The sequence below is a fragment of the Pseudopodoces humilis genome, chromosome 11, assembly GCF_049639895.1.
Source record: "Pseudopodoces humilis isolate 2021_Gansu_Grassland_sample_001 chromosome 11, ASM4963989v1, whole genome shotgun sequence".
Classification (NCBI taxonomy): Eukaryota; Metazoa; Chordata; class Aves; order Passeriformes; family Paridae; genus Pseudopodoces; species Pseudopodoces humilis.
This window is the reverse complement of record NC_142210.1, coordinates 21,284,793-21,308,383: the sequence shown is the minus strand read 5'-3', so window position 1 is coordinate 21,308,383 and position 23,591 is coordinate 21,284,793. Positions and strand designations below refer to the sequence as shown.

The window sequence follows — 23,591 nt, the reverse complement described above, 5'->3', positions numbered from 1 at the left end:
GGGAGGACGGACACTCCTGATCATTTTAGGGCAACAGGAGACAAGAGAAGTCACCATCATCTTCTGGGCAATACCATGTCACAACATTACAATGCAATCATTGGACACACCTTATATACACCTCAAACTCCAGTACACCCTTTTTAGCCTGTCTGTCCTTCAGTCTGATTTTCTCAGTGGCAAATATCACAATTTCTTTCTTAACCATGTTCATGGCCATTTATGCTGAATCTCTTTAGCCTTGATAATCTTTTTCAGTCTATGAGCTCTTCCCTTTTGCAGGCTAAACCAGCCAAACCCTTCTCCCTTCATGTGGCAAATTCTCCATTTCCCTTATCATTTCCTGCTCACCTTTGTCTGCACCTGGTGCAATATAATTTATACTTCCTTAAATACAAGGGACCACCCACGAGTCTGTATACACTAAAGACACATGCAAACTGGAGTGATTTTGGTGGGGAATGATAAAGCAGGTAAACAAAACCAACAATTCATTTGCAAGCAGCTGAGCAGACACCAGCCTGAGGACAGGCTTGACTCGGTGTGAAATTAGACAAGGGATTCAGACACGGTGGAATGAGGCACTGGGTGCTGCAAGGAGTCAACAGGGTAAGATGAGAAGAACAAAAACTTAATGGGAACATCAGGAAAATCCTCTTGCCCATGGGAGCTTCCCATGCTGGGAAACATTTACAGCAGCTAGAAATGCACAAAACCATTGTAATCAACTATCTTTTTCTGTAGGAAGGGAGGGCACACTTCTATTCCCGAACAGAAATTGTCTCCAAGTTGGCTTTAGGGTTTTCTGACACTAGGAGTGGTTGTCCTGTCTCAGCTTCTGAAACCAGCATCTCACTATAGACCTGTATCCACATCAGGAATTTGTGCTAATTCATGTGTCCAGGCATCTCAGCTATGCAGACAATGGAAAATCCCAGCATTTCTGTTGGTAAAGAACTGAATTTGACAGTTCTTTGCTTGTGCTTAACAACAGAATGACTGAGAATGAAACAAGCAACCCGTGTTTGTGAACATGTCCTGGGCTGTCCTGGCCCAAGAGTTCTCAATGCCCACTGCAGTTCAGTGAGAACATGGAATGGGAATATTTGATAATCTCTGTCCTGTGAAACTGGGGAAATCCTTAAGCATGTTAATCACCAATTACAGTGGTTAGGCTGGGCTAACTCACATGCTCTGACATCAGTATTTCAGGTGATGTGCTGCCAGTTCAGAAGTTATTTCACCACTTGAGGCTGTTGAATAAGTGACAATACCCCAGGGCACTATGATAGCATTCCTGTAATCCCATGAGAAGGGAAACACCTGGTCTCCTCCTCCTTAAAAGCAAGTCTTTAACTTTTTACATGAGCAGCACTTTGCAATAGGCCCAGGCTGTGCTGTGAGCATGTGATATATCACAACAGCCAGGCCCAGCGGTGCCCAGTTAGTTTCTCTGTCCATCTCCTCCCTGCCACACTTCTGAACAGGAGTCCTGCTCCTGGCCTGTCAGAGCCCTACGTCTGCTTCCTGCAGCGTGTCATGGACAGCACAGGGCAGGCTTTGCTTTTGGAGTTTAAAAATAATAGATGCCTTCCCCTTTGTATCCAGTTAAATGGCCCGTGACCATCTGCTGAGTGCTCAGTGTCACACTTGTTTATATCTGCTCTTCCCTCTGTCTAGACCTGGGGCAAGGTTAGGAACAGAACCAGTTTTGGAACAAAATAGTTTAAGTTGCATCCCACACAGCATCCATCAGGGAGAGATTAATGTGGATTTTTGTACTTTGCCTCATTGTGACTCCTTAATCCGGCATATATTCCAAAGAAATAATGCCATTAGAGGATTAGTGCCACAAGTTCATTTGAAAAAAAGGATTTGCAAACACTGAAATCCTATATTCTATGTGCTTAATCACTGAGTATCATTTTGGGGATTTCCTCTCCCTTTAGTAGTGTCTCTTTCAATGAAACCCAAGCAAATCAGCAACTCTGTTTTGGATGGCCCTTATTATCCACTAGAGGAAAACAAACCCCCAAGCATCTGGTTAAAATAATACAGAGTCTAAACACACTGGACTAAACCCATCCTTGCTGCCATACAACCACTGTTACATCAGGGAGGCACTTGGCCCAATATTTATATAGAATGTAATGATTTGGGATATTTATCTGTTAGAGATTTTTGACAATCTGAGTCCTGCAGCACTTAATAACACTGTGACCTTTGTTTGCTTCCATGGAAATTCTCTTCCCCACCTTTGCCACTGCAGGATTCTCTTGCTTGGCCTGATTTGTTGGGGGCACTTAAATGCAGCAAGAAATTGGAGGGGCTGGAAAAATGTTCACTGCCCCATGGTTGACTCTGGCAGTTTCAGGTGTCACACTTTTGGGCTGACTCAGAACACATGTGCCAGGAGCTGCTGCCAAGGGAGGGTAAGGGAAGAGTGGCCTGGTCCAGCACCAGGTTTGCTGCCCTCCTCTTTGCCAGCCACACACATCAAACCATGCTCTCCACAGCTCTTGCCATCCTCTCTCTCCTGCTCTGACCCTTCCATTCATCCTCTGTCATTGATTGAGACAGGGGAATTCAGCCTTGCCCACACAGCTGGGAATCCCTCAGCTGGCACTGAGGCTGTGTTGCTTGTGCCAAACATCTGTGTCACCCACTAATTTGATGCTGACTTTCTTTAGAGCCACAGAGCTGCAGGGCTTTAGGGCCAGACAAAATCCTTCAGAAGAGACTGCACACACAACAGGCTGGGAGGAGCAATCCCCAGGGAATGCCTGCCTGAGCTGAAGGGGCTGCAAGCTTGGCAGAACAAGGCCAGGTTCAAGGCTAGGTTGGACGGGGCTTGGAGCAACCTGTGAGAGCAGAAGGTGTCCCTGCCCATGGCAGGGGTTTGGAACTGGATGAGCTTTAAAGTCCCTTTGAACCCAAACCATTCTGGGATTCTGTGATAGTCTTGCAAGGGCTACTGCTGGATGAACTGGCTGTGTGACAGCCCCTGTTGTCACTGATTTATTATAGTTGCAAGAATTCCAACCTTTGCATATTCCAGCACGAGCAGCTAAACACGAACTGTAGAATTCTAAACCATATTCTTTTTTTCAAAGACAGATTTTACATTACCTCCTATTAAATAATAGTGACAATAAGTAGATTTTCCCAACTACTAAGTCATTGGATATTCATTTTGAATTCCATAAAAAGCAAGACTTATAGGTCTATTGCAGCAAATGTACATTTATACACACAGTGCAGATACTTCTAACACTCAGATATCAAGTTACTCCTTTTAAAATGGAGTAAAACAAATGCAAACTTAACTTTCAGTCTCTATTACAATCTACTAGACTGATAGAGAAGATTTTCAGTCTGGAAAATTCTTTTTGGTTGAACTTCTGCCAGGATTAATCCCCTTTCAGTTAATCATTTACATGAATGGGCAATCTGCAGAGTTCATGCAAGGCCTGCAAACTATATTAATTACTAGAAACCTAATTACAAATCAGCAGAGTCACAGGATCAGTGTTACCTCCATACGGTACCATCTGGTACAATGGAGCTGGATAGTTCAGCAAAACTCCCCATGGCACTCTGTGGAACCTCAACCTGAATGTGTGTTGCCAGAGAGAGCAAGTTTATCCAGATATAGGAGCTGGTTATAAAGCATTTTTAAGGTCATCCTTAATGACAGCACCCAGTCCCTGTATTCTAGTTGCTGTTTCAAAAGTTACTTCAAAAAGAGTATTTATTCAACACTTTTCTTTTTGAATGTGATACCAATGCTGTCATAACTTCCCTTTCCACACCCTAAATCCATACAAAAGGTAATGAAAAAAATCACTAAACAAGCAAATATGAAAACATGCCTACCATGAAGTGCTTCCATTAAAGGTATTACGTGTATTGTGATTTGCTTCACTAATTATTACTCCTATTTAAAAGCTATGTCCAGAAATTCCATAAATGACAGGAACATGGCACAGTGCAACTTCTATTAAAATTTCATTTTACCAACACATGTGCTCTTTCAGCAAATGGCCAGTTTGAAAGTTTTGAACAAAACCTATCAGTCTCATTTTACACCATGTTTGCAAAACAAAAATTCAGGTCTTTGAAACCTCAACTTGTATGGTTTTAAATCCAGACCTTCTAAACCATTTGGATCCAAGGTCATATAAAAACCCGTATTCTTTCCACAAATAATGTTTGGTCAATTGACTTTTCAGAGGAATTCAAAGGAATTTTCAAGGGTTAGACATATTTAATCCCTGAGGTTCACTCATTGGCTTTTGGAATTGAGATTAGCCACATTAAGCAAAATTGAGTAGCTTCAGTTTTGCCCAAAGTTTGGCTCCAGTTCTCCCCGATTAGTTCCCAGATTTCCCTTGGGAATGAGAGAGCTGTGTAAGCTACCCAGTCTCTCTGAATTCTCTCAAGAACAGTAGTAAATGTAATGCTTTTCCACTAAACAACCAATCACGTTGCAACCTGTTCTCTTTGCAGTATCTGCTGACCTTGTCAGCAGAATTTAGTATGGGAGAACACCAAAGGTGGGCACTTTTCAGTGTCCTGAAACTCAGGAAGGAGCAAAATCATCCACCCTGCAACAAAGGGATTGGGGGAAAAAGCTCCCAAGGAGTGTTTCAGCTTGAAGGACATTCTGTGCAGCCAGTCCATTACACTGACACTCACACAGGTTTGCCTGTTCCCTTCCCTGGTTGTTTTTCAATTTCTTCTGGACCAAGACCCCATTTCTAAGGCAGTGTGTCACTGTAAAGTCTGGTGTTCATTTCTAATCCTAGGACACAGCTTCTGTTCAAGTTCATTCTTGAACTGGTCCCAGACTTCCCATCCATCAGAACACCCCCTCTTTACTTTGCTTGTGGCAAACGTGCTGCTCTAAATTAGACCTTTCTGGGGGAAATGTGGAAGGAAGTGAGGTTTAGCTAAAGAATCTGATATGTCTGAACACAGATTTCATGTTGGTAAAAGACAGGCTGACCTGTGATAAATTAGCCATTTATCAAGTTCTGTATCAGTTCATTTCATGATATATCTCCACTAAAGTGGAGATAAGTAGATTTTTATCTTGCTTCAGTAAACTTTATAAGAAGAAACAAGGATTATCACTCTTTCACAGATTCCTTACTTAGGACAGACAGTCTTTAGAAACAGTGTTTAGAAAGATTAAAATCTGCTTAGGCTCTAGTTTTGCAGGTTCTCTACTTCTACAAATCCATTCCAGCACTACATTTTGGTAACCAACATAATTCTTGAACTGTCTCTTAATTATTAGACAATTATTATTAGACAATAAAATTGTCCAGTACAATTTTTATCTTCCATTTTCGAAGGCCATAAATCCCATCAGCTGAGCTATATCTGCAGTTGATTTTGTCAAAAGGGAACAAAAGGGTACATCCTGGTACTTCAGGAACTGAGAAAGATGGAAACAGTTGACATTTCTTTGGAAAATATTTGAGAGAATCTCCTTGTTCTTAATTCTGCTTTAGAATAGTACCCAAACTAGCCAAAACTCATTAATTCTTTTCTGTTCATAACTAATTTCCTACATGTCTCTCTCTCCCTCCTTTGGTGCTTTGCCATTTTTCCTAAGGTGAAGACACCCAGCAGGAACGGGAGTGCCGAGGGACACACAGACCATTGTGTGATACAGAAATGCACTCCTGCCTGAATCCTGCAACATCCAGTCAAGAACAACTTGCTCTTCCCTGGGGAGGGACCACTGAAGCATCTTTATGAACTGTGTTTGTCACAGTTCACTACAGCATGCAGCAATGCTGCTTCTGTGCCAGAATCCAAGCACTACGTGCCAGAGATCTTGCAAAGCAGTGTCTCTCTCCAAACTTCCCTCATTAGGTAAAACAGAAAAAAATAAATATATAACCTTACTTTTTTCTACCTCAGGAAGTATTTTTTTCTGATAATGAACTTTTTGTGGTTTTCCTGAAAGGTGATTCACATGGACTAAAAGATCTGATGAAAAATGGATGCTGATGCCAGTTTTTACTTTTATTTTTTGGACAGCCCCACACCTTACACAGCATTTGCTTCAGACTCACCCAGACAATCTTGAAAAAATCCCAGTAAAATAACTTTTTTCAAGACTATCTATTAATTACCTTTCAAATCACAGGCAGTTACAGATTGAGTGGACTGGACACAAGGTGAAAAATTTCTTTAAGCCTAGAACGCTCCTTTGCTTCCTTGTCTGCCTGCACATGCAAACCACATGAAAATTATTCTCCATTTGTTTTAACTGGTCTCTAACAATTTAATTTATTTGAAGGAAGATTCTTTTTTGAAGAAGAATTCTTTTTTAAAATCCAGTAGTGGATTTTTAAAGCAATATTTCTGGGTGTGATTTTCTTCTGTATAAAAAAGGTCCAGGCAGCAACAAAATAACCACAGTGGGATTTAAAATAAAAAATATTTAGAGTCACAGTCACTTAAAAAAATTTTAAATAATCCCACATTAAAAAACAATATATTTTGTGCTATACAAAATAATTTGTTTTCTGTGAAGTTGTGCAGAAGTAGAGCAGAATTTCACCCCCTTGCTAATGATAACACTTCCCTGAGTGTTTTCAATATTCCTTTTTTCAATAGGAATGAGCCCATTTGCCCCAGGTTTAGGCACTGTGTTTGTGTTTTAGAGAACAAGAGGAAATATTTTTTTGTTTCAGCGAACACCTGATGAACTTTAGGCAGGTGATTAAGGGTTAACAAACATCCCATCAACTGACACAGATACTGGAAGAAACTAAGCACTCCCTGACATTTCCAAACTTGCCATTTCTAGGCATTGGCTCTGAGAGCCAACCCGTGGCCAGTGAGAATTAAAGAGTAAATTGCCGGCTTGAGCAGTATAACCAACTGATCCCTGTGTTAGCCTCACAATATGCTTAACAGGATTTCCACCTTGCAGTTCCCCCAATCCCATCGGATACACAGCTCTAGGATATCACACTTCTGGGATAACTCCTTGCCAAGTCAGAAGTGAACTCTTTCTAAAAATCAGTATAAATAGGTAACATAACAGGGAAGAGCCAAGCAATTCCAAATCTTGTCTTGTATTTCTTGGTGGAACAGGAAGATTTTAAGTGAATGCATCAAGCATCTTAAAAGCTAACAACGGCTTAGCAGGTTAAATGTGAAATAGGTTTATCAGCTCAGTGTAGTGCTCTTCATGTAATTATGTTTTTACAGCCTGGTTAGGGGATGGTATTGGAGAAGAGCTTGTGATGTCAGAGTGGGGAGGGCTTAGGAGCAGGGATGAGAGCTAATCAAGACAAGTTCAGTTTGTATTTAAAGTAAAGTCAGCGTTAGTTAAAGCAGTTTTTGACATGTTAATCTTGATGTGCTCTAAAAGCTGCCAAACACATTGCTGAGGCAGCCTGGAAGGAAGACTCATAGAGAAGGGACACACTCTTGGATGTTCATGGTGGCTTCCCTGTTCCCAAAACTAAGGTCTGCACCATAGATGTAAGTATTCATGAAATAAAAAATGCTGGGTTTTTAATGTAAATGGTGATGAAACACCTGTTAAATAATACTGAAAGGTGCAGGATTTTTCAAATTAAATTGGAAAGACTTGCCTCACAGCAGAAACGGAGAAGATCAAAGCAAACTTGTTTGTGGCAACTTTAAGAGCAGCACTGCAGTGCACAGAGTAAAGTTAGGAATAGGCAGGGTGATTTAGAGAAAGTAAAGTATGTGATTAACTCTATTCTGATTTCTCAGCAATCTGCTATAGGTATCCTTATGGGTAAATAATTCTGCATATTCAGGTGGAAATACCGTATTTCTTATGATATAACTTGATCATTTTAGAAATATTTAAAGATCTGTTTCACAAATGGAGGATTTTACTTTGGGAAACTTGTCCTTGCATACTCAGTATTTTTCTAGGCAGCTTTGGATTCAGATTGCATTGCTTTTTACATATGTGCAAATGTTTCCCTGTCTTGTCTACACATAACAAAATAATCTTAAAAGCTAAGCAGTTGTTAATATATTTATCTTCATCTTTATACTCATTTATCTTATAGAGTAAAATAGAAAAATCTCAATATTTTATAGTTATTTCCTGGTGGGTTTTCCAAATCAGTGTGCAATCAGAATTAATCAAGGCCACCATCACAAGATATATTTGGCGGCTTTAGTCTGATGTACCTACATTAGACTTAGATTTACATTACATAACATTACATTACATTTACCCAGTGAAAATTTTGGCTGTATGTGTGTAGCCATCATCAAACCCCAGTGCTGGCAGCTTTGTGGAATACCAATGTACACATGGGATAACTTTTTTTAAAATATCATAAAGTAATGAGGGTTTCTTACATTTTATTGTATGACTATGTGGGCAGAATTAGCTGTAGACTGAGAAAGGCTTGGGCACTATTACATTGTCTTTGGAGTGAAAAATTCAAGTTCCTTAGTTAGAGAACATGTGAGTTTCCAGACCTCCACAGTGCAGCAGAATACAGAAAGAGAGGAAGGCAATCCTAACTCAATTAATTCTCTCATGGTCTGATCCTTCAAACTGGAGCTGAAGATCTTCAGTCTGTTTGAGATGCTGATTTTTGAGCCTGTTCACAGGGTCAGGTGAGCAATTTCACGTGCTAATCTCACAAGGGGAAGAAGTTTGTATTGTATTTTAAGACCTGTGACTTCAAATATGAATTTGGATAATAACAGTGGGTTTAGTATCTGATGTCTGTGACATATATATGTACTCTAACATACATGCAAATATTTTTTAAGATGTGTATGTGCTGTATTTTGCTTTATAATAAAGAAACCTGACCTGAAATGATTCCATCAAGATGATGGAAACCCACATCATCTTGATTTACCTTAGTGGTGGAAGATTCATCAAATATAGGATTTTGGAAAATGCAAAGGATACTGCTGCAGTATTTAATATCCTAACTGAAAAGGGCAGGTACCAATGATTTAGTACAAATTTTCTAAATTCAAACTCTTAGTCAGCCAGCTAAGTTAAATAATTGCTAAATTAAAATAGTTTTAAATAGTCTACCTAAAATTCATTCCTCTTTCCACTACCTGATTACTTTTGGCACTGAGAGATTTGTCACTTGCACTGACATTTCATATAAAAGTGAGATATAAATCCCAGTAAAATTCAACTGCATTTCATTTGGAAATACCAGCCTGGCCCTCCAATGATCAGAAAGGTTTTTGTCCCACGGTTTCTATCTCCAGTATTCAAAAATAAAATTAAAAAGCAACACATTTCTTTTTAATGCTTTAAAAGTAATAATTATCAAAAAGTAAAAAATAAAGAACTTAGTTTCCTTTTAACTGATCCTGCTTTTGCCATATTTTGCAACCTCTAGGCTTCTGAAAGAGTCAAAGAAAGAGGATAATGTTTCAAGTGTCATCCCTAATTATGAAATAAATCCACAAGGAAAACAAATTACATCATGCTTTTATCTCTGTGTATATAACTGATGTAATAGGAAGACCCATCCCTTGTAAACATCTCCCTGTGCCAGTTAGCCAGGATCCAGGGTGGGTGCACAGTGTTCTGTGAGTGCATGCACACACTGTCTCATGCATGCACACTTTTTTCATTAGTTGTTGCTTAGCTGTTGTACTTAGTTTTTTAACAGGGGTTGTTAAAGCCCTCGGAGCGATCCCAGGGGAACCTTTGGGTGCTGCCACAAACACAAATAAATCTCAGCCCTGTACAGAGACCAGTCCCGTGGTCACAGCGTGGAGCTGAGGAAGGAGCGCTGGGTGCAGTTCCCACCTCGGCTGCTGTCTGTCCCAGATCCCAGTGCCACAGCAAACAGCAGGAATTCAGCTCCTTTTTCTTCCACTGTCTGTGTCTGTCACCTCATAGGCTTTGCAGGCCCTCGCTGTGTGTTTGTGCTCGGCACAAAGCATCTCCACCAGGTTTTGCCTGTGCCTCGAGCTGAGTGCTGCCTTTGTGGCACACAGGAATAAACCTCCCCTTGCCCACAGCCATTCCAAGGGGAACAAGATGAGCTTTTGTTATGAACCCAGCTTAGTTCCTGAAGGATTGAGTTTGCCAGCACTAAGTCTTGCCTACTTGCTGAGAACAGTTGTTTAAATACCAGAGTGACTTGTTGCTCACAATTTTACCAATCAGCTGGCTCAAGAATGGGCAGATCCACATCTCCCAGCAGTGTGAAGGCATGCAACACAAACTGCTGGCTGACACACGCAGTAAAAATATAGTTATTTTCCTTTCTTTAGGGAATGTATCGTTCTCAATCCAGTTTTAGGATTACACTCTAATCTCAGTCTCTGAGCAGTCTGTGCCCACATATCTAGGATTAGAATTTAGCCCCACAGCCTCTCCAATGGCACCTTACTCCAATTAAGAAGACATATTTTATGCTCCTGTATGACATAATGCTAACATAGGTGCTTTTGTCCTTTCCAAAAGTTATTTATTTTGCTGACTGTGTGTTCTGGAACAATTAAAATCTCCAGTTTTATGACCCTTAGTATAGAATCAGAGCAAGAACCCTTGATCCTATAACTAATAACATTAAGACTATTAATAATATTGGAATATTAATCTATTTTTTAAAACAGCACCTGATTTCTCAAGCAATCAGGTCAGCTATTTCTAAAAGGGAAGCAAATGGAAATGCAAATGAGATTATGTATGTCTTCATTCATATGTTTCACTCATAAACATGAATACATGTTCATATTGCATGTTAGACTGATTTAGCTGACACAAATTTACCTGAGCATTTCAAACAATACTCAGCTTCTTCCAGTCTGTGGAGATGCTGCTGTAGTCCACTAAACATTGGCTTTAAAGAATGCTAATTCCATGTGTTTGATATCAATAAAAGCAGTATTTCTAAATGAAATCTCAATGTATTGAATTAAAAAAACAAGTCTTCAAGAAGTCTACAAGTCCATATGACTAAACTGTATTTTGCCAATGCAATTGATGACACACCTAGACTGCTATTCACATTTTGAAACTGTTGCATGATTAGATTTACAAATGCTTCTGGTTCATGAAGTTCATGTCTTGCCACTTCTCATCTAATAAATTGAGACAGAATTAGTCCTGGGTGAGTGGTTCTGCCTGCTGCCAAGAAGGGTTTGCTAAGGGTAAGACTCTAAAGGTAGAGATTAACTTGTCTTCATCCCTGTAATGTGCTGTACAGCCAGGATTTGTGCAATAGGATCAGAGCAGAGCCATATATGAATCTAACACTGGACAGCTGGTGTGTATGAATTTATATGAACCCTGATGCCAGATTCTGAGCTACTCTCAAATCCCAGCTAATAAATGTATCAGAAGTCTACTTTCCCTGTTCCCTGACAGATCTTCCTCAGCTGCTGTGGTTTCTAATATGTGAGTTGTTATGAAAATAGTATGAACCTAAACTACCCTAAATTTGACCTGCAGGTCAGAACCCCAACTAAGTAACTGGAAAAGATATTTTTCCAAATGAAATAACATGGATTAGTCAGGTTCCTCCTGACAGAGAGTTACATACTAATTTTTATATTAGGTTATTAAGCTATTTATCCCACCTGATCATTTCAATACTTCACTAACAGGAAATTCAGGGAAATAAAGAAGTAATTTAATACAGATAACACACACATACAAAACATGTCCTTTAAATTAAGTTTGAACCATACAGATATTTTGCCATTCAACTTGTAGAAGGAGATTAGAATTCTGGTGGAAATAACAGTTTTATATCACAAATACCAGAGTTATTTTTATGTATCTGAGAAGAAATTCAAGTTAGATAGAATTGATTGGCACACCAATGAAAAAAACCAGAATGATTTCATGAAGTAATTCCAGTGAAAACCTCAATAAGGAATCAAACCTTCTTTTTGGCTTATGATGATTCAAAAACTGGGTCAGTGGAAGCAGTAAGCTACAGCTTTAGTGGAAGAAGATACAAAAAAACTTTTAAATCATATTATTCCATGAGTTTTTTGATATTATATCTTCTCCATGTGAAACTAAAAGACCACATTGACTACCTTTGCAAGGATAAGTTCTTTATCTGATGCACATTGTCTGAAATGGTGGTCTGTGAATCTTGGTCATCTGGTGGATAATAATTATCAGTAAATATGGATCATTTTGCTATGGATGCTGCTGTAATCAGTACCCCACATTCTGGGAAAATGCAAGCATTTAAAATAAAACCTCATATTTAAATAGAAGTTTCAAAGAAAGGTCTTAGAAACTACAATTTCTAAACTATAGTTTCTGTTTCATCTCTGAAAGGAGGCAGTGTGAGACTGCCTGTCAACAGCCACCCTATCATCCTTCATATCCAACACAAAATCCAGACTTATTTTTGGAACTGCACAGACTACACAGAGAACACCACAGTGATACTGGTGCTACTGGTTTCTAACCACTTACTGCTGCTTGCTTTTGGATAGATGTCTGTCAGAACGGGCAGGGTATATGGGATCCCCCAGGAGGGTTTTGGGCCAGGACAGATGGCTCTTTTCCCACCAGGTTTTCCATGATTCTACAATTTGAAGTTGCATTGTATAATTTTAGTTCCTGGTGTGATTTTAGGGGGAAGTGTAGAAGTTATAGGAAGGCCTGATGAAGAAAGTGTCTTTTACTTGTGTGTCTTTTTCCCACACAGGGACATTTCTCCAGAAAAAAAAGCACATTCACAACTTTGATTTAAACAGGAGACTGACAAATTCTAGCAGTTCCTAAAATGCAAAAGTGGTACAACTTGTCAGTCATCTGAGAGACAAGAACATGTCAGTATTAAAACTCGCTATTAATTTTATTTTTTCCCTGATTTACTAGAATAAGAAGGTTAAAACATCCTGGATTTTTTTTTCCATTATGGCTATCTGAACCTCTGTTGGTTTCTTTGCACCTTCATATGACAGAATCACAGAACAGTTTGGAATGGAAGAGACCTTTAAGGCCATCTAGTCCAATACCCCTGCAATAAGCAATGACATCTTCAGGTAGACCAGGTTTCTCCAGTCAGGTGCACCAAAGGCCAGGCTGTAAGAAGGGCTGCATGAAGTTTAACATTTCCATTCATTTTGCAGAGTATTCAATACAGAGCCTCTATCCAAGAAAGAAAAAACACCTAAATGGCTCACTGAACAATATGGTATGGCAAATACCATCATCCCAGTTACCACCTATTTTTTGAGCTGCTGAAGTTTAGTCTAGCACTAAATCGCTTTAGTACTGAGCTTTAAAATGCTTTAGCAGCTCAGAAGCACTTTGGCAGCTCAAATGCTCTTCATGAGGCACCCAGTATCCTAAATCGCTTTAAGTCTAAAGTATCCTAAAAAAAAGGCAAATGGAAACATGTCCAGCAGCACATGTTCAGATACAAATGTCAAGAACAAAGGCCATGGTGCTGGTCTGGGATCTGACAGATTTGTCTGCAGCCAGAAAGACCTGAATCTTGGCCAACACAGAATCCAACATTACAACACTACATTAATCTACACTTACAAATGTAAAGCACTTTTTATTTTGAGGGAACACCAGTGGTATGGTCTAACTTTGGCCACTACTTTCATTGTAAATGGCTGAAATGACTCGCTTGTTTACCTTTTGGTAAGCTCATTTTGAGACCAAGTATCTCCCTCATACCAAAGAAATGGTAAATGCCTTAGGCACGTGAACTAGATTGATACATATCACTTAAATTATTTTAAACTCATCAATAGGTCAAAGGCAATAAAAGAAGTTATAATGATAAATCTAATTTATAAATAGCTTGGGCAACAAAACACAGGACTTCACTTTTATATCCTTTTTGGATAGGAACAGTGCTCCTGTCTTTGCATTTCCCTCACTGTTACCTCTACCAAATGCTAGCTGAACTTCTGGAGCTGTAATTCTCTATCTTCAAGATGAGAACAATTCAGCATTACATTTTTCTCTTTTCAGAAGACAGAAAGAATCCACCAGAGCTAAATGGGGATGGAAATTCAACTCCTTACTTAAAAAAAAATTAAGATCTAATCATTTGCTCTGCAAGTCTAATGTGAGATGAACGTACAGATGCTCCTGCTGCTGCCTTCGGAGCCAGCCTGCTCCCTCTGCCAGCTCCTCAACTCAAAGCATTTCATACAGGATAGCTTTTTGACATCCAGGCTCTGGGTTACAGGACTTGTTTTCTTTACAATTATTAATTATGTATGTATTAATTACATATATCAATTTATAATTAATCTGAGTCTTACTGGTTTCATCACTGGTTTCATCACTACAAAACATATTCTTTTACTTTTTTTACTTCAATTTGGCAGCCTTAAGGGGCTGATGTTATTTGGAAGAAATAATTTCTACCATTTCTTTTCATCTGCTTCACTTAGTTTACAGTAGACACAGCTCCAAACTATTACAATTCTGAAATTAAACCAAAGACATCTGCCTTCATAAATATGAGCACATCACTGCTCTCAGACACACCAGGGGCTGAAGGCAAAGACTTGGGCTTAATTACCTCCTTTGGAGTAGGTGTTATTTTCCAGCATCCTGATTTTCCTTGCACTGTAGGATCCAAGGACACTAAACAACTCAGTGTAAGCAAGGGCAATGTTTGCATTGTCCTGAAAATGAGAAGTTTATACATGGAAAACACTACAACCCACAAGCACAGAAGGATCCAGCTGTGGCTGGCAGGACCACCTGCTTAGCTGGGAAACAACCTGAATAACCTTCTCTGTTTCTCACTGGTGATTGTCTTATTCCTCTCTTTGGTGCTGCTGTTTCAGCTCTTCACCTCAGCAGAGTTGTTGCTGTCTCCCTGCAGCATGACTCCCCGGGAGCACATGAGGAAGATGTCCATCCTGGGTGAACAGGGAACACTGGAGGAAAAGCACCTGTACCGGCTGGCAGGCGGCATGGCAGCAGGAGGTGAGCAGCAAGTAACCCCACTGCACAAGTGGTTATAGCATTGCTGGCACCTACAACCTACAAGAATCAGCCAGTAGCAGATTTGATGTCTTTAAATGGTATTTCAAATTTATCTTAGGAGTAACTGCAGAAACATTTTGCTTAGGGTAATTAAAAATTAACACAGAGGGCTCTTGGAATTCAGTATTGATTAAGAGATGCTGAGCATCTGGAAGACAAGTAAATGTCACACAAGAACAAAAGCCACAGCTGGACCTTATGAAGTTTTGGCTCACCATTGTGAGCTGCTTTTTCATGACAATGCAGGTTCCACCTAGCATGATTTTTCTCAAAATGGAACTGTATTAGAAATTAAAACCCTCTCAAGCAGAGAACTAAACATCCATGGCTATCTTCTGTTTCATAATGTTACATAAATTATTATTCATTGTAATTTGTCCTTTGATACACTTGACTGAGTGCATCCTATTTATTTTTACTGCAGTTTGATTGAATAAATCTACATTATTTAAACAAAGTAGTTCAGGTGGCAGTGAAAACATGTTTTCAGTTGCTGCTATTTAAAAAAAGGTGTGATTTGCTCTAGAGGAAATAAAACAACACATTTTTTTCTGGTGAGGTTATACTGCAGCCAGAATCACCTCCTAACTTACTCGTCTAATAGCAGAGCTGTGTATGCTTTGTGCCAGAACTGCGGCAGCGGCAGGAGATGCTAATGAGGAACCAGCTGATGGCAGTAAACCCGCAGCTGATGGGGCCGGCCCAGCAGAGGATGCAGGCGATCCCCGCCCAGTTTGAGCCGCGACTGGTGGACAGGTACCGGGTATTTTCTGTTCCAGCACTGCAGTTAATCACTCTGTGTATGCTGTCCATGAGGCTGTAAAGACCTTTGGTAATTCTTAACTAAATAATATCATCTGCATATCTGAATGTGGTATTTTTCTTTTTCCTCTCAGAGATCTGTTACCTTCAAGTGAAATGATGGCCTCAGCTGACCCCAGACAAATCCACATAGCATCCCACCTGGGACCCACAGTACCACAGCACCCCAACATGCCAAACCTGCTGTCCAACCGTGTCTACCCTGGCCCAGGTAACAAAGCACCCTCTGCATCCTGAAAAGTGGGACAGTGTGGATGAGAAAGCCAACTGCACCTGCTCATTTTCCATAGGTTTATTGGTAGTGTCAATAACAGTTTATTTTCTTTTATTTAGAAAAAAGGCTCACTAAAAGGAGGAAACCTGATCACCAGAGATTCTAAACTGTGCCAGTTTAGGTCTAAGCATGTCCATTCTAGCTTTTGTTAAATACAGTTCTCAGAGTCTTTTATGTGTTTTTTGTTCCCTCCTTTTCTTTCTGTATTTTCCAAGAATTTTCACACCCAAACAAAAGACTATAGCTAAAAATAGCTCCTCTACAACACTTTTACATTACATTTTACTCTTCCTCTTATATGAGCATTGGCTGCTTTACACTGATCATATTCTTTAATGTTAATATTACCACTGTAATGATAATATTACCACTAATAATAATGCCACTTAATTCATGTAGGGCAAATACAAGTCCTTTTAATACAGGCTCAAAATTACAGAGCACAGCTCCAAGGGGAAGGCTAGACATGGACATCACAATGGCACTCCTGTCATGCTGCACAAAAATTTACATATTACTTTATATAAAGTGAGTTTAAGAGTCTTTCTCTGAGACGAGTGAATGTATTTTCAATGCCACATCAATACACCAAGAAAAAAAATCTGATTTCAGCTCCTTTCCCTGACTTTACATGGATCTCAAATAGGAGAGTCCCTCAAGAAGAAATGTAATTTAAAATTACACAGCCTCCAGGCTGAAAGCAGTCTTGAAGAAGCAGGTTTGCTTTGCTCGACCGATGGCTATTATTTTCTGAGTAGTTATGTGTACTTCAAAGGCATAAGTCACCAAATAAAACCACCCTGCAGTCTCCTTCCTTTGTGGTTAATGGCAGGTATTCCTAACTACAGATCTGATCCTGAAAACACCTGATGACAGACTTCATGTTCTTTCTACATATTTCCACCAAAACAATGGCAACAAATAGGATTTAACTTGAAATCCTATCACCTTCCTGGTGAAGCCCACAGTCAAAGATGTACAAAGTTTTTTAAAGTGTCTCTGCATTGCTTTGGGGGTTGAGTATTTGCATGATGAAAAAGTGAATTTTAAAGATCATTTTTTTCCCCCCTTCCCTCTAAGGATACAGCTTTCTGCAACCAGAATCCATGGAAGCTGTGGCCAGAAGACAAGAACTGGTACAAAAGCAAAATATTGCCAGGTAATCAATAGCAAACTGCCTTGAGGTGTGTGCCAGGATTAAAGCAGCAAAGTGATCGAGATTGTTTTTCAAGTGACCCAGAGCAGCAGAGGGCCCTTGAGTATCAATTAAGGCCTGAAGCTACTGACTTTCTGCTTGCCCTATTTTGCTTTTACTCTTAAAATGATGTAACAAAAATAAACAAACTCCTTAGCTTAGTTAAGGAAAAGAACAAGCTATAGCACAGCCCTTGAACTGTGGATCCAAACACCCTGAAATTACAAAAGTTCAGAAACAAATTCAAACTTTTCAGCTGTGTGATATCACACACAACACTTTAAGCCTGCAGCTGGGCCCTTGGGGATGAATGGCTGTGTCTCCACCCTACCAGGATGGGCAGCTTTCCTAGATTGACCGAAGAGTTGGAATATCAGAGTGACTGTAGAAAGTCCAGTTACTTGTAGCAGTTTCAGTGTAGTCAGTAGTGGTTAAGAAACCACCCTCCCTCACAGTCACACCATTTCCACGGAGGAACTGTAACCTCAGCCACTCCTACACTGGGCTGCTCAGTGGTAGTGCCCCTCACAGTGAGACTAAGAGCTAAGAACTGTTAAGTTCTGTATATTCATCTAAAAAGAATCAGGATGGAAGTGTTCTGAGCTCTTAAGTCAGCAAAGCTTCATTACTGAACTCCTCCAAGCATGAGATTTGCATCAGCAACACATTTCCTATAGCTCTTGCAACATTGCAAAAACCCTGAGAAAAGCAAGTGAAATAATTAGCAGCAAACACGGCCATCTCATACACCTACAGCCACAACAGAACTGCTCCTACGTGTTCAGGCTCTTCCCCCAGCCCATCAAACAGGAAAACTCCAACATGAAATAGCTCACCTACACCTTAAAAACCTTTTACCCCAGTTTTTTGCCACCCTGGCAATTTCCACTGTGTCCACACAGCTTTCTGCAGCTCAGGTCACCTTTAGGGCTGCACTTGCTCCTTTCAGCTTGTCCAGAAATCAGACGTTGACAACCTCCTGCACTTGGTGCAGCTGTGCTGCTGAGCACCTGGGCTCAAATCCTTGTTCTTCAAGGGACTCTGCCTCATCCCAAAGCTCTGTTTGCTGATCCTGACAGGAATAGAATATCTCAGCTGGAGGAGGAGGCAGGAATGTAATGCTTTCTGCTGTTTATCAGCACTTCAAGTGCTGGGTGGGAGTAATGATAATCAGGCAAAATGTACAAGGACATGGGACATAGACAAAATACTTCCTTTGTATCTCTGAAAGCAGAAAATCAGAAAGTTGGAGGTTGTTTCAAAAATGAAAAGAAGGTAGAGAAAAAACCCTGAATGGTGTGATCAAATAATTCCTCCTCATGCCAAAAAATCTGCGTAAGATAGCTTTCACTCAAACTGTTTTCCTAACAATTTTACACTCTCCTGAAGATCAGACTCTCTGTGACCTGTTATACTCATTGCAGTGTTAAGAAAGCTATCTTGATGCACTTTAAAGTGCTTTACTTCACAGGCTCTTTCCCAAAGATGCAGAAATCCCTCTGACAGCTCCTCAAAGCTCCTCTAGGAGCTCCACCTTTCTGTTTGATTGCTGACCTGGCTCCAGAGAAAGCTGATGCCAGCAAAGGCTGGCACAGCAGAGACAAACACTATTACTTGTATTCTCTGTATCCCACTGGCAAGCCCTCCCATCCACTATGTCAGGAGCAGGAAGCTGGCACAGACTCTGGAGCATTCATCCAGAAGGAAGGAGATCAGTTGAACACTTCCCACCAGGATCTTACCCTTTCACACTCTCAGAACCATGCTCAGGTGCCAGGCACTGTGGAGGAACTCAAGAGGTCTAACATTAGCTTACTCTGACTAGATGCAAATGTTCCATAGATAATATTATTCTTGTTCTTTATCATTTACAATATCACTGGAATTTTGCAGGTTTTGGTACAAGTTTCTGAGTGATAATATAAATCAGTTATTTTCTTTAGTCTTCAATCCTTAAGACTCTGGAGATTCTTTTCCAAATGTGAATATAGTCCCCATGGCTGGATTGCCAATATGCAAATAACACTTTTTTTGTATGAGGTATTATCCAGAGCCATCACATGGAAGATATGTTTTCCCTTTCTTTTAGCTTGCTATCTGTATCTGACAGCACATTAAATACAGCCATGTTTGCCATTCCATCTTCAGCTTGTACCCTCTGACACATAGCAATGTAGGGGAGAGACAAAACAAGCAGTACTCTTGCCTATTCATTTATCTGAGTTTTATTCTGCTGCTGAAAAAAAAAAAAAGGTGATGAAGGAACCGAGGTGCCCTAACTGCTCATGCTCTGTGTGTCTCTTAGAATGGAAATGGAGATGAGTGCTATTTTTCAGCAAAAGGAAATGGAGAAAGCCCATCGGAAAGGACTCCTGGGCCTGGAAGCCCCTTTCCTTTACCATGGGATGCCAGCCAGTCCCATTGCTTTCCGTGGCAGGCACAGACTCCCTGAAGGGCACCTTGCCAACGACCTGTATGTCCATCGTACCACCCTGGATGAAATCCATGGCAACACCATGCTCATGGCAAGCAGCCCGTACCCGCCAGTCACCACACTGCAGAGGGAGAGGGGACGGCGCCCAGGGAGAAGAGCTGGAAATCACAAAACTGCCGAGGGCAGTGCCAATGGCACAAAGAACCAGACAGATGACAAATCCACGGACTCTGCCTCAGCTGCAGTGGATGATGAGAAAGAAGACAAGAAAGAAGTAGAGGTGGAGACACCAAACAAACATGAGCAGAGCAAAAACCAGACTGAGCCATCTGCAGTTGCCAAGAACTGCAAAGAGTTTGAACAAGGCTTGAGAAAAAACTGTGCTTCTCATGAAATTCCTACTGAAACCACCAGCTGCAGCAACACAAATGAGAAGGAAGCCAACAGCTCCTGTGCTGCATTTGATGACAAGTACCTGTACCCTTCTGCAATCCCATTCTCAGCGTTACCATATGGATTTCCAGTGCCCAACAACCCATTGCTACCTTCAGGTTTGAGTGGCATATTTATATAATCTGGTTTTATTGATTGGTGTCCTGATTCTTTCCTCTGTTTTAAGTGACTTTTTGGTATAGTAGAGTCACTGCAACTAAAAGTAGAATTCTAATGCTGAAAATACTAATATCTATATTCTTGTTTTAAAAAGGAATTTCAATTAAAATAAAATTGCTGAATGAAGTTGTGAGTTAGCCTCTCTCTTCAGCCCACAACTTTTCTAAATGTCCTAACTCACAGTAGGCACTATGGACTAGCAAACGCTTGGGTCTGTTCTACTGAAATATTAGTCAAATTAAAGTAACAGCAAAGTCTAAATAAGGAAAAGCACTGAATAATGCACTCATTAGAGGAAGTCCTGCAGCATGATTTGTATGTGTAGTGACTGGCAGGTACAGAGCCAACAGTAAACAAAAGAAACCACAAAAAAAACCCGTTCAGAACCAGGTTCTGCTATTACCTGGTGATTTTGTGTCTAGGACTCCTGTATCTGCAAGTGACTACACCCTGCTGTTAATACATTAGGTTCTGTAAAGGTGTAAAAATTCTCATGACAACAATAATTTCCTCTTGATTTGCCAGCAAAATTCTACCAAGATAACCTCTGTGTTTCCTCCTCAAAGGAGCTCATGGCCTGATCCTGAATGGAGAAGACATTTCTTCCATTGAAGACATTCGCAAGTGGACAGTTGATGATGTGCACAACTTCATTGTCAGCCTCCCAGGCTGCTCAGATTATGCCCAGGTGATTATAAACATTCACCACATTTTCAGGTCTCTAGGACCATCTAGATTTAAATGTCAGCAAACAAATGTAAATGTGGGAGGGCAGTTGATTGTCCCAAAATTACAAGTACAATAGTAGTTTTCTTTGTGCAGTTAGGAGATAAATACAAAGATAAGCCACAAAAATTATTTCTGCTTTTTATTGTTTATGCCTCAGGGTTAAGCATGAAAAATAACAAAGTCTATTTTAGCACACTATGCTGTGTTTTATCATTTCATCAGATATTTAAAGACCATGCTATTGATGGAGAAACCCTTCCACTGCTAACAGAGGAACATCTCCTGGATACAATGGGATTAAAACTCGGACCAGCATTAAAAATCCGCTCTCAGGTATGATCATTAAATGTATGCCAAGATGGTGACTCACACAGACATGAAAGTGCCAGAAGATGAGAGGAGGGAATTTTTCCAAACTAAAAAGCACTTTTTGTTTTCCAAACAAAAAAGCACTTTTTTTTTCACTGGTAAGGTAACTGTGACAATATCGGGAGAAAATAAATTACTGCAACAGAGTTTTCTTTTGCTTCCCTGTATGTTACCATGGCACACAGGGAGACAGCAAGAAATATGACCGAACATTTTTTCAGGAACAGACTGTCCCCCTCTGCAGTTTTCTGTCCTTAATTTCATCCACTAATATCAACTCTCTGTGTGTTTCTGTTGTTGCTGGTTCTTTTCCTTTTCTTTAACCCCTTGTACTCTCTCATTCTCCCTCATTTCAACCACCTGCCCCACTTCTGGCAGGCAGTTTGCCTCCCTCCCATCCCTGGGTGCTGCTGCACTTCAGGAGCAGGAGGATCCTGCTGTCGAGCCCAACAGTCCCAAGTTGGGTATTGACCACTACTTCCACAACCTGGGCCTAGAAAAATATAAGAGAGTGAAAATGGAAAATATTTATTTCACAAGAATGTGATAACCCTTTGAGATGCCTGGGATGTCACTGGCGTTGCTGCACCAGAGTCAGGCTTGATGTTTAATGGCTTTAACAGCAAAAAGTCATTGCTGCAATTGTGCCTTTGTCTTTAAAGGTGTCCCGACGCCTGGGCAACGTGTTCTACATGATGAATGTCCCTCTGTCCATGCCCCTGCCTCCTGCTCCAGGGAAACCCTCAGAGCAGCCCTCTGACATGGCCTCCCCCCTGCACTGCAACAGCAGTGGTGACACCCTGGACAGTCCCTGCTCCCAGGACCCAGAAACCTCCCAAGCAGTGGAACAGATTGCTTCAGAAAGCAGGGAAAATCCATGTGACACAGCTGGATCCCAGGCTGAGTTCCAGATGATTGCTTTCCAGAAAACTTGAGCTAAGTCCAGGACATGACACGTTTTTAATAATCCAGGAACCTCAAGTTACAATGTGTTTGAGAAGAAGCCTACAGCCTGAAACCTTTGTAAGGCTGGGACTGAAGGAAATAAGCTGCCAATGCAGCATGAGGAAGTGGTATATCTGAAAGGCATTCAGAAATGCAGCTACAGGTTAGTGCAATTACTTTCAAGTGCAATTCATTGAAAAGAATACCAGTAGAGTTAACAGGTAAATTGAACTTTTCACTGCAGTCCAAGGTTATCACTGAAAGCTGTCAGAGACTCGGAGTGCTCTGTATGTCTTACAGTGTGTTCCAGTGGTCAGCTGAGAAACTACATGGAAAAGTCACAGCTTCCAAACATAGTTGACTTCTGCTTCTCCTGAATAAAATTTATACAGAACATTCACAGGGAATTAATTGGGACAGTATGGAACTGCCTACAGGATATAGAGAAATATACCCCAGACTTGGCAATTTGAGTTAATCCATTGCTACTCCAGAACTAAGCCTAAGTGCCTGGCAAGGGTATACAGCTTATAAAGATACACAGATTGAACATGAAAATACCATGTGTGACAGCAGTTTTAATTATTCCAAGGCATTCTTATCACCAGGGCTGGAATTTGCATTTCGTGACTGCAAGCTGAGTTGAGTCACCAGCCTCTGCCACGAAGTCCAGTCACTGGGACAGTGACATTCACTGCAGGCAGCAGGCTCAAAGCCACCTGGCTCCTGGCAGCCTCTGCCAGAACACCCTTCCCATCGGCTCACCTGGGCAAGCCATGGAAAGCCCTTCCCTCAGCAGCATGTTCAGTGTTCTTCACTTTGGAAGAGACCATCAGTTTAGCCTGAGAGCCCTCTTTCCTCTGGAAAAATATGGTTTCCCTTCACTTTTGCTGCTGCTGAGTCATTATCTCACAGCAAACAAGGACATGAAATAGAGCTTTTAGCTAAGAACAAATCCCCAGGATTTACTATGACTCCTGTGTGACTTATCCTTCCTCCCTTTTTAGGGGTTTGGTCCTACACTGGTTTTCCACGCAGACTTTGGAAGTCAGTACAGTTCCACTCTCCTCCCTCAAGAACTCTCTTTACTCCAAAGGACACACAAATATCTTTGACAAAATCAAGTTCTGTAAATTGAGGGTTGATAGATTGTGGACCTGCTCTATGTTGCTACTTTAGATTCCCTTCACTTAGTTTATTTTGTGTG

The 23,591-nt window shown here is 40.6% G+C and overlaps 1 protein-coding gene across 1 annotated transcript; it reads left to right on the top strand.

Moving 5' to 3' along the window:
- Positions 1–7,405: 7,405 nt before the first annotated feature.
- SAMD7 (sterile alpha motif domain containing 7) lies at positions 7,406–22,387 on the top strand. The gene is made up of 9 exons (XM_005525195.2): positions 7,406–7,512; positions 14,803–14,944; positions 15,634–15,760; positions 15,901–16,037; positions 17,181–17,259; positions 19,601–20,280; positions 20,908–21,029; positions 21,293–21,403; positions 22,102–22,387. Exons 2-9 carry the CDS (start codon positions 14,842–14,844, stop codon positions 22,372–22,374), a joined length of 1,632 nt encoding a protein of 543 aa, XP_005525252.2. The 5' UTR covers positions 7,406–7,512; positions 14,803–14,841; the 3' UTR covers positions 22,375–22,387.
- Positions 22,388–23,591: the final 1,204 nt, after the last annotated feature.

What these genes read in the sequence shown, in the direction of transcription:
- SAMD7 (XM_005525195.2), top strand. Translation starts at nt 14,842, where the DNA reads ATGACTCCCCGGGAGCACATGAGGAAGATGTCCATCCTGGGTGAACAG. An exon ending in AGGCGGCATGGCAGCAGGAG is followed by an intron (nt 14,945 to 15,633) that starts GTGAGCAGCAAG and finishes GCTTTGTGCCAG; the next exon opens with AACTGCGGCAGCGGCAGGAG. An exon ending in CAACCCATTGCTACCTTCAG is followed by an intron (nt 20,281 to 20,907) that starts GTTTGAGTGGCA and finishes TCCTCCTCAAAG; the next exon opens with GAGCTCATGGCCTGATCCTG.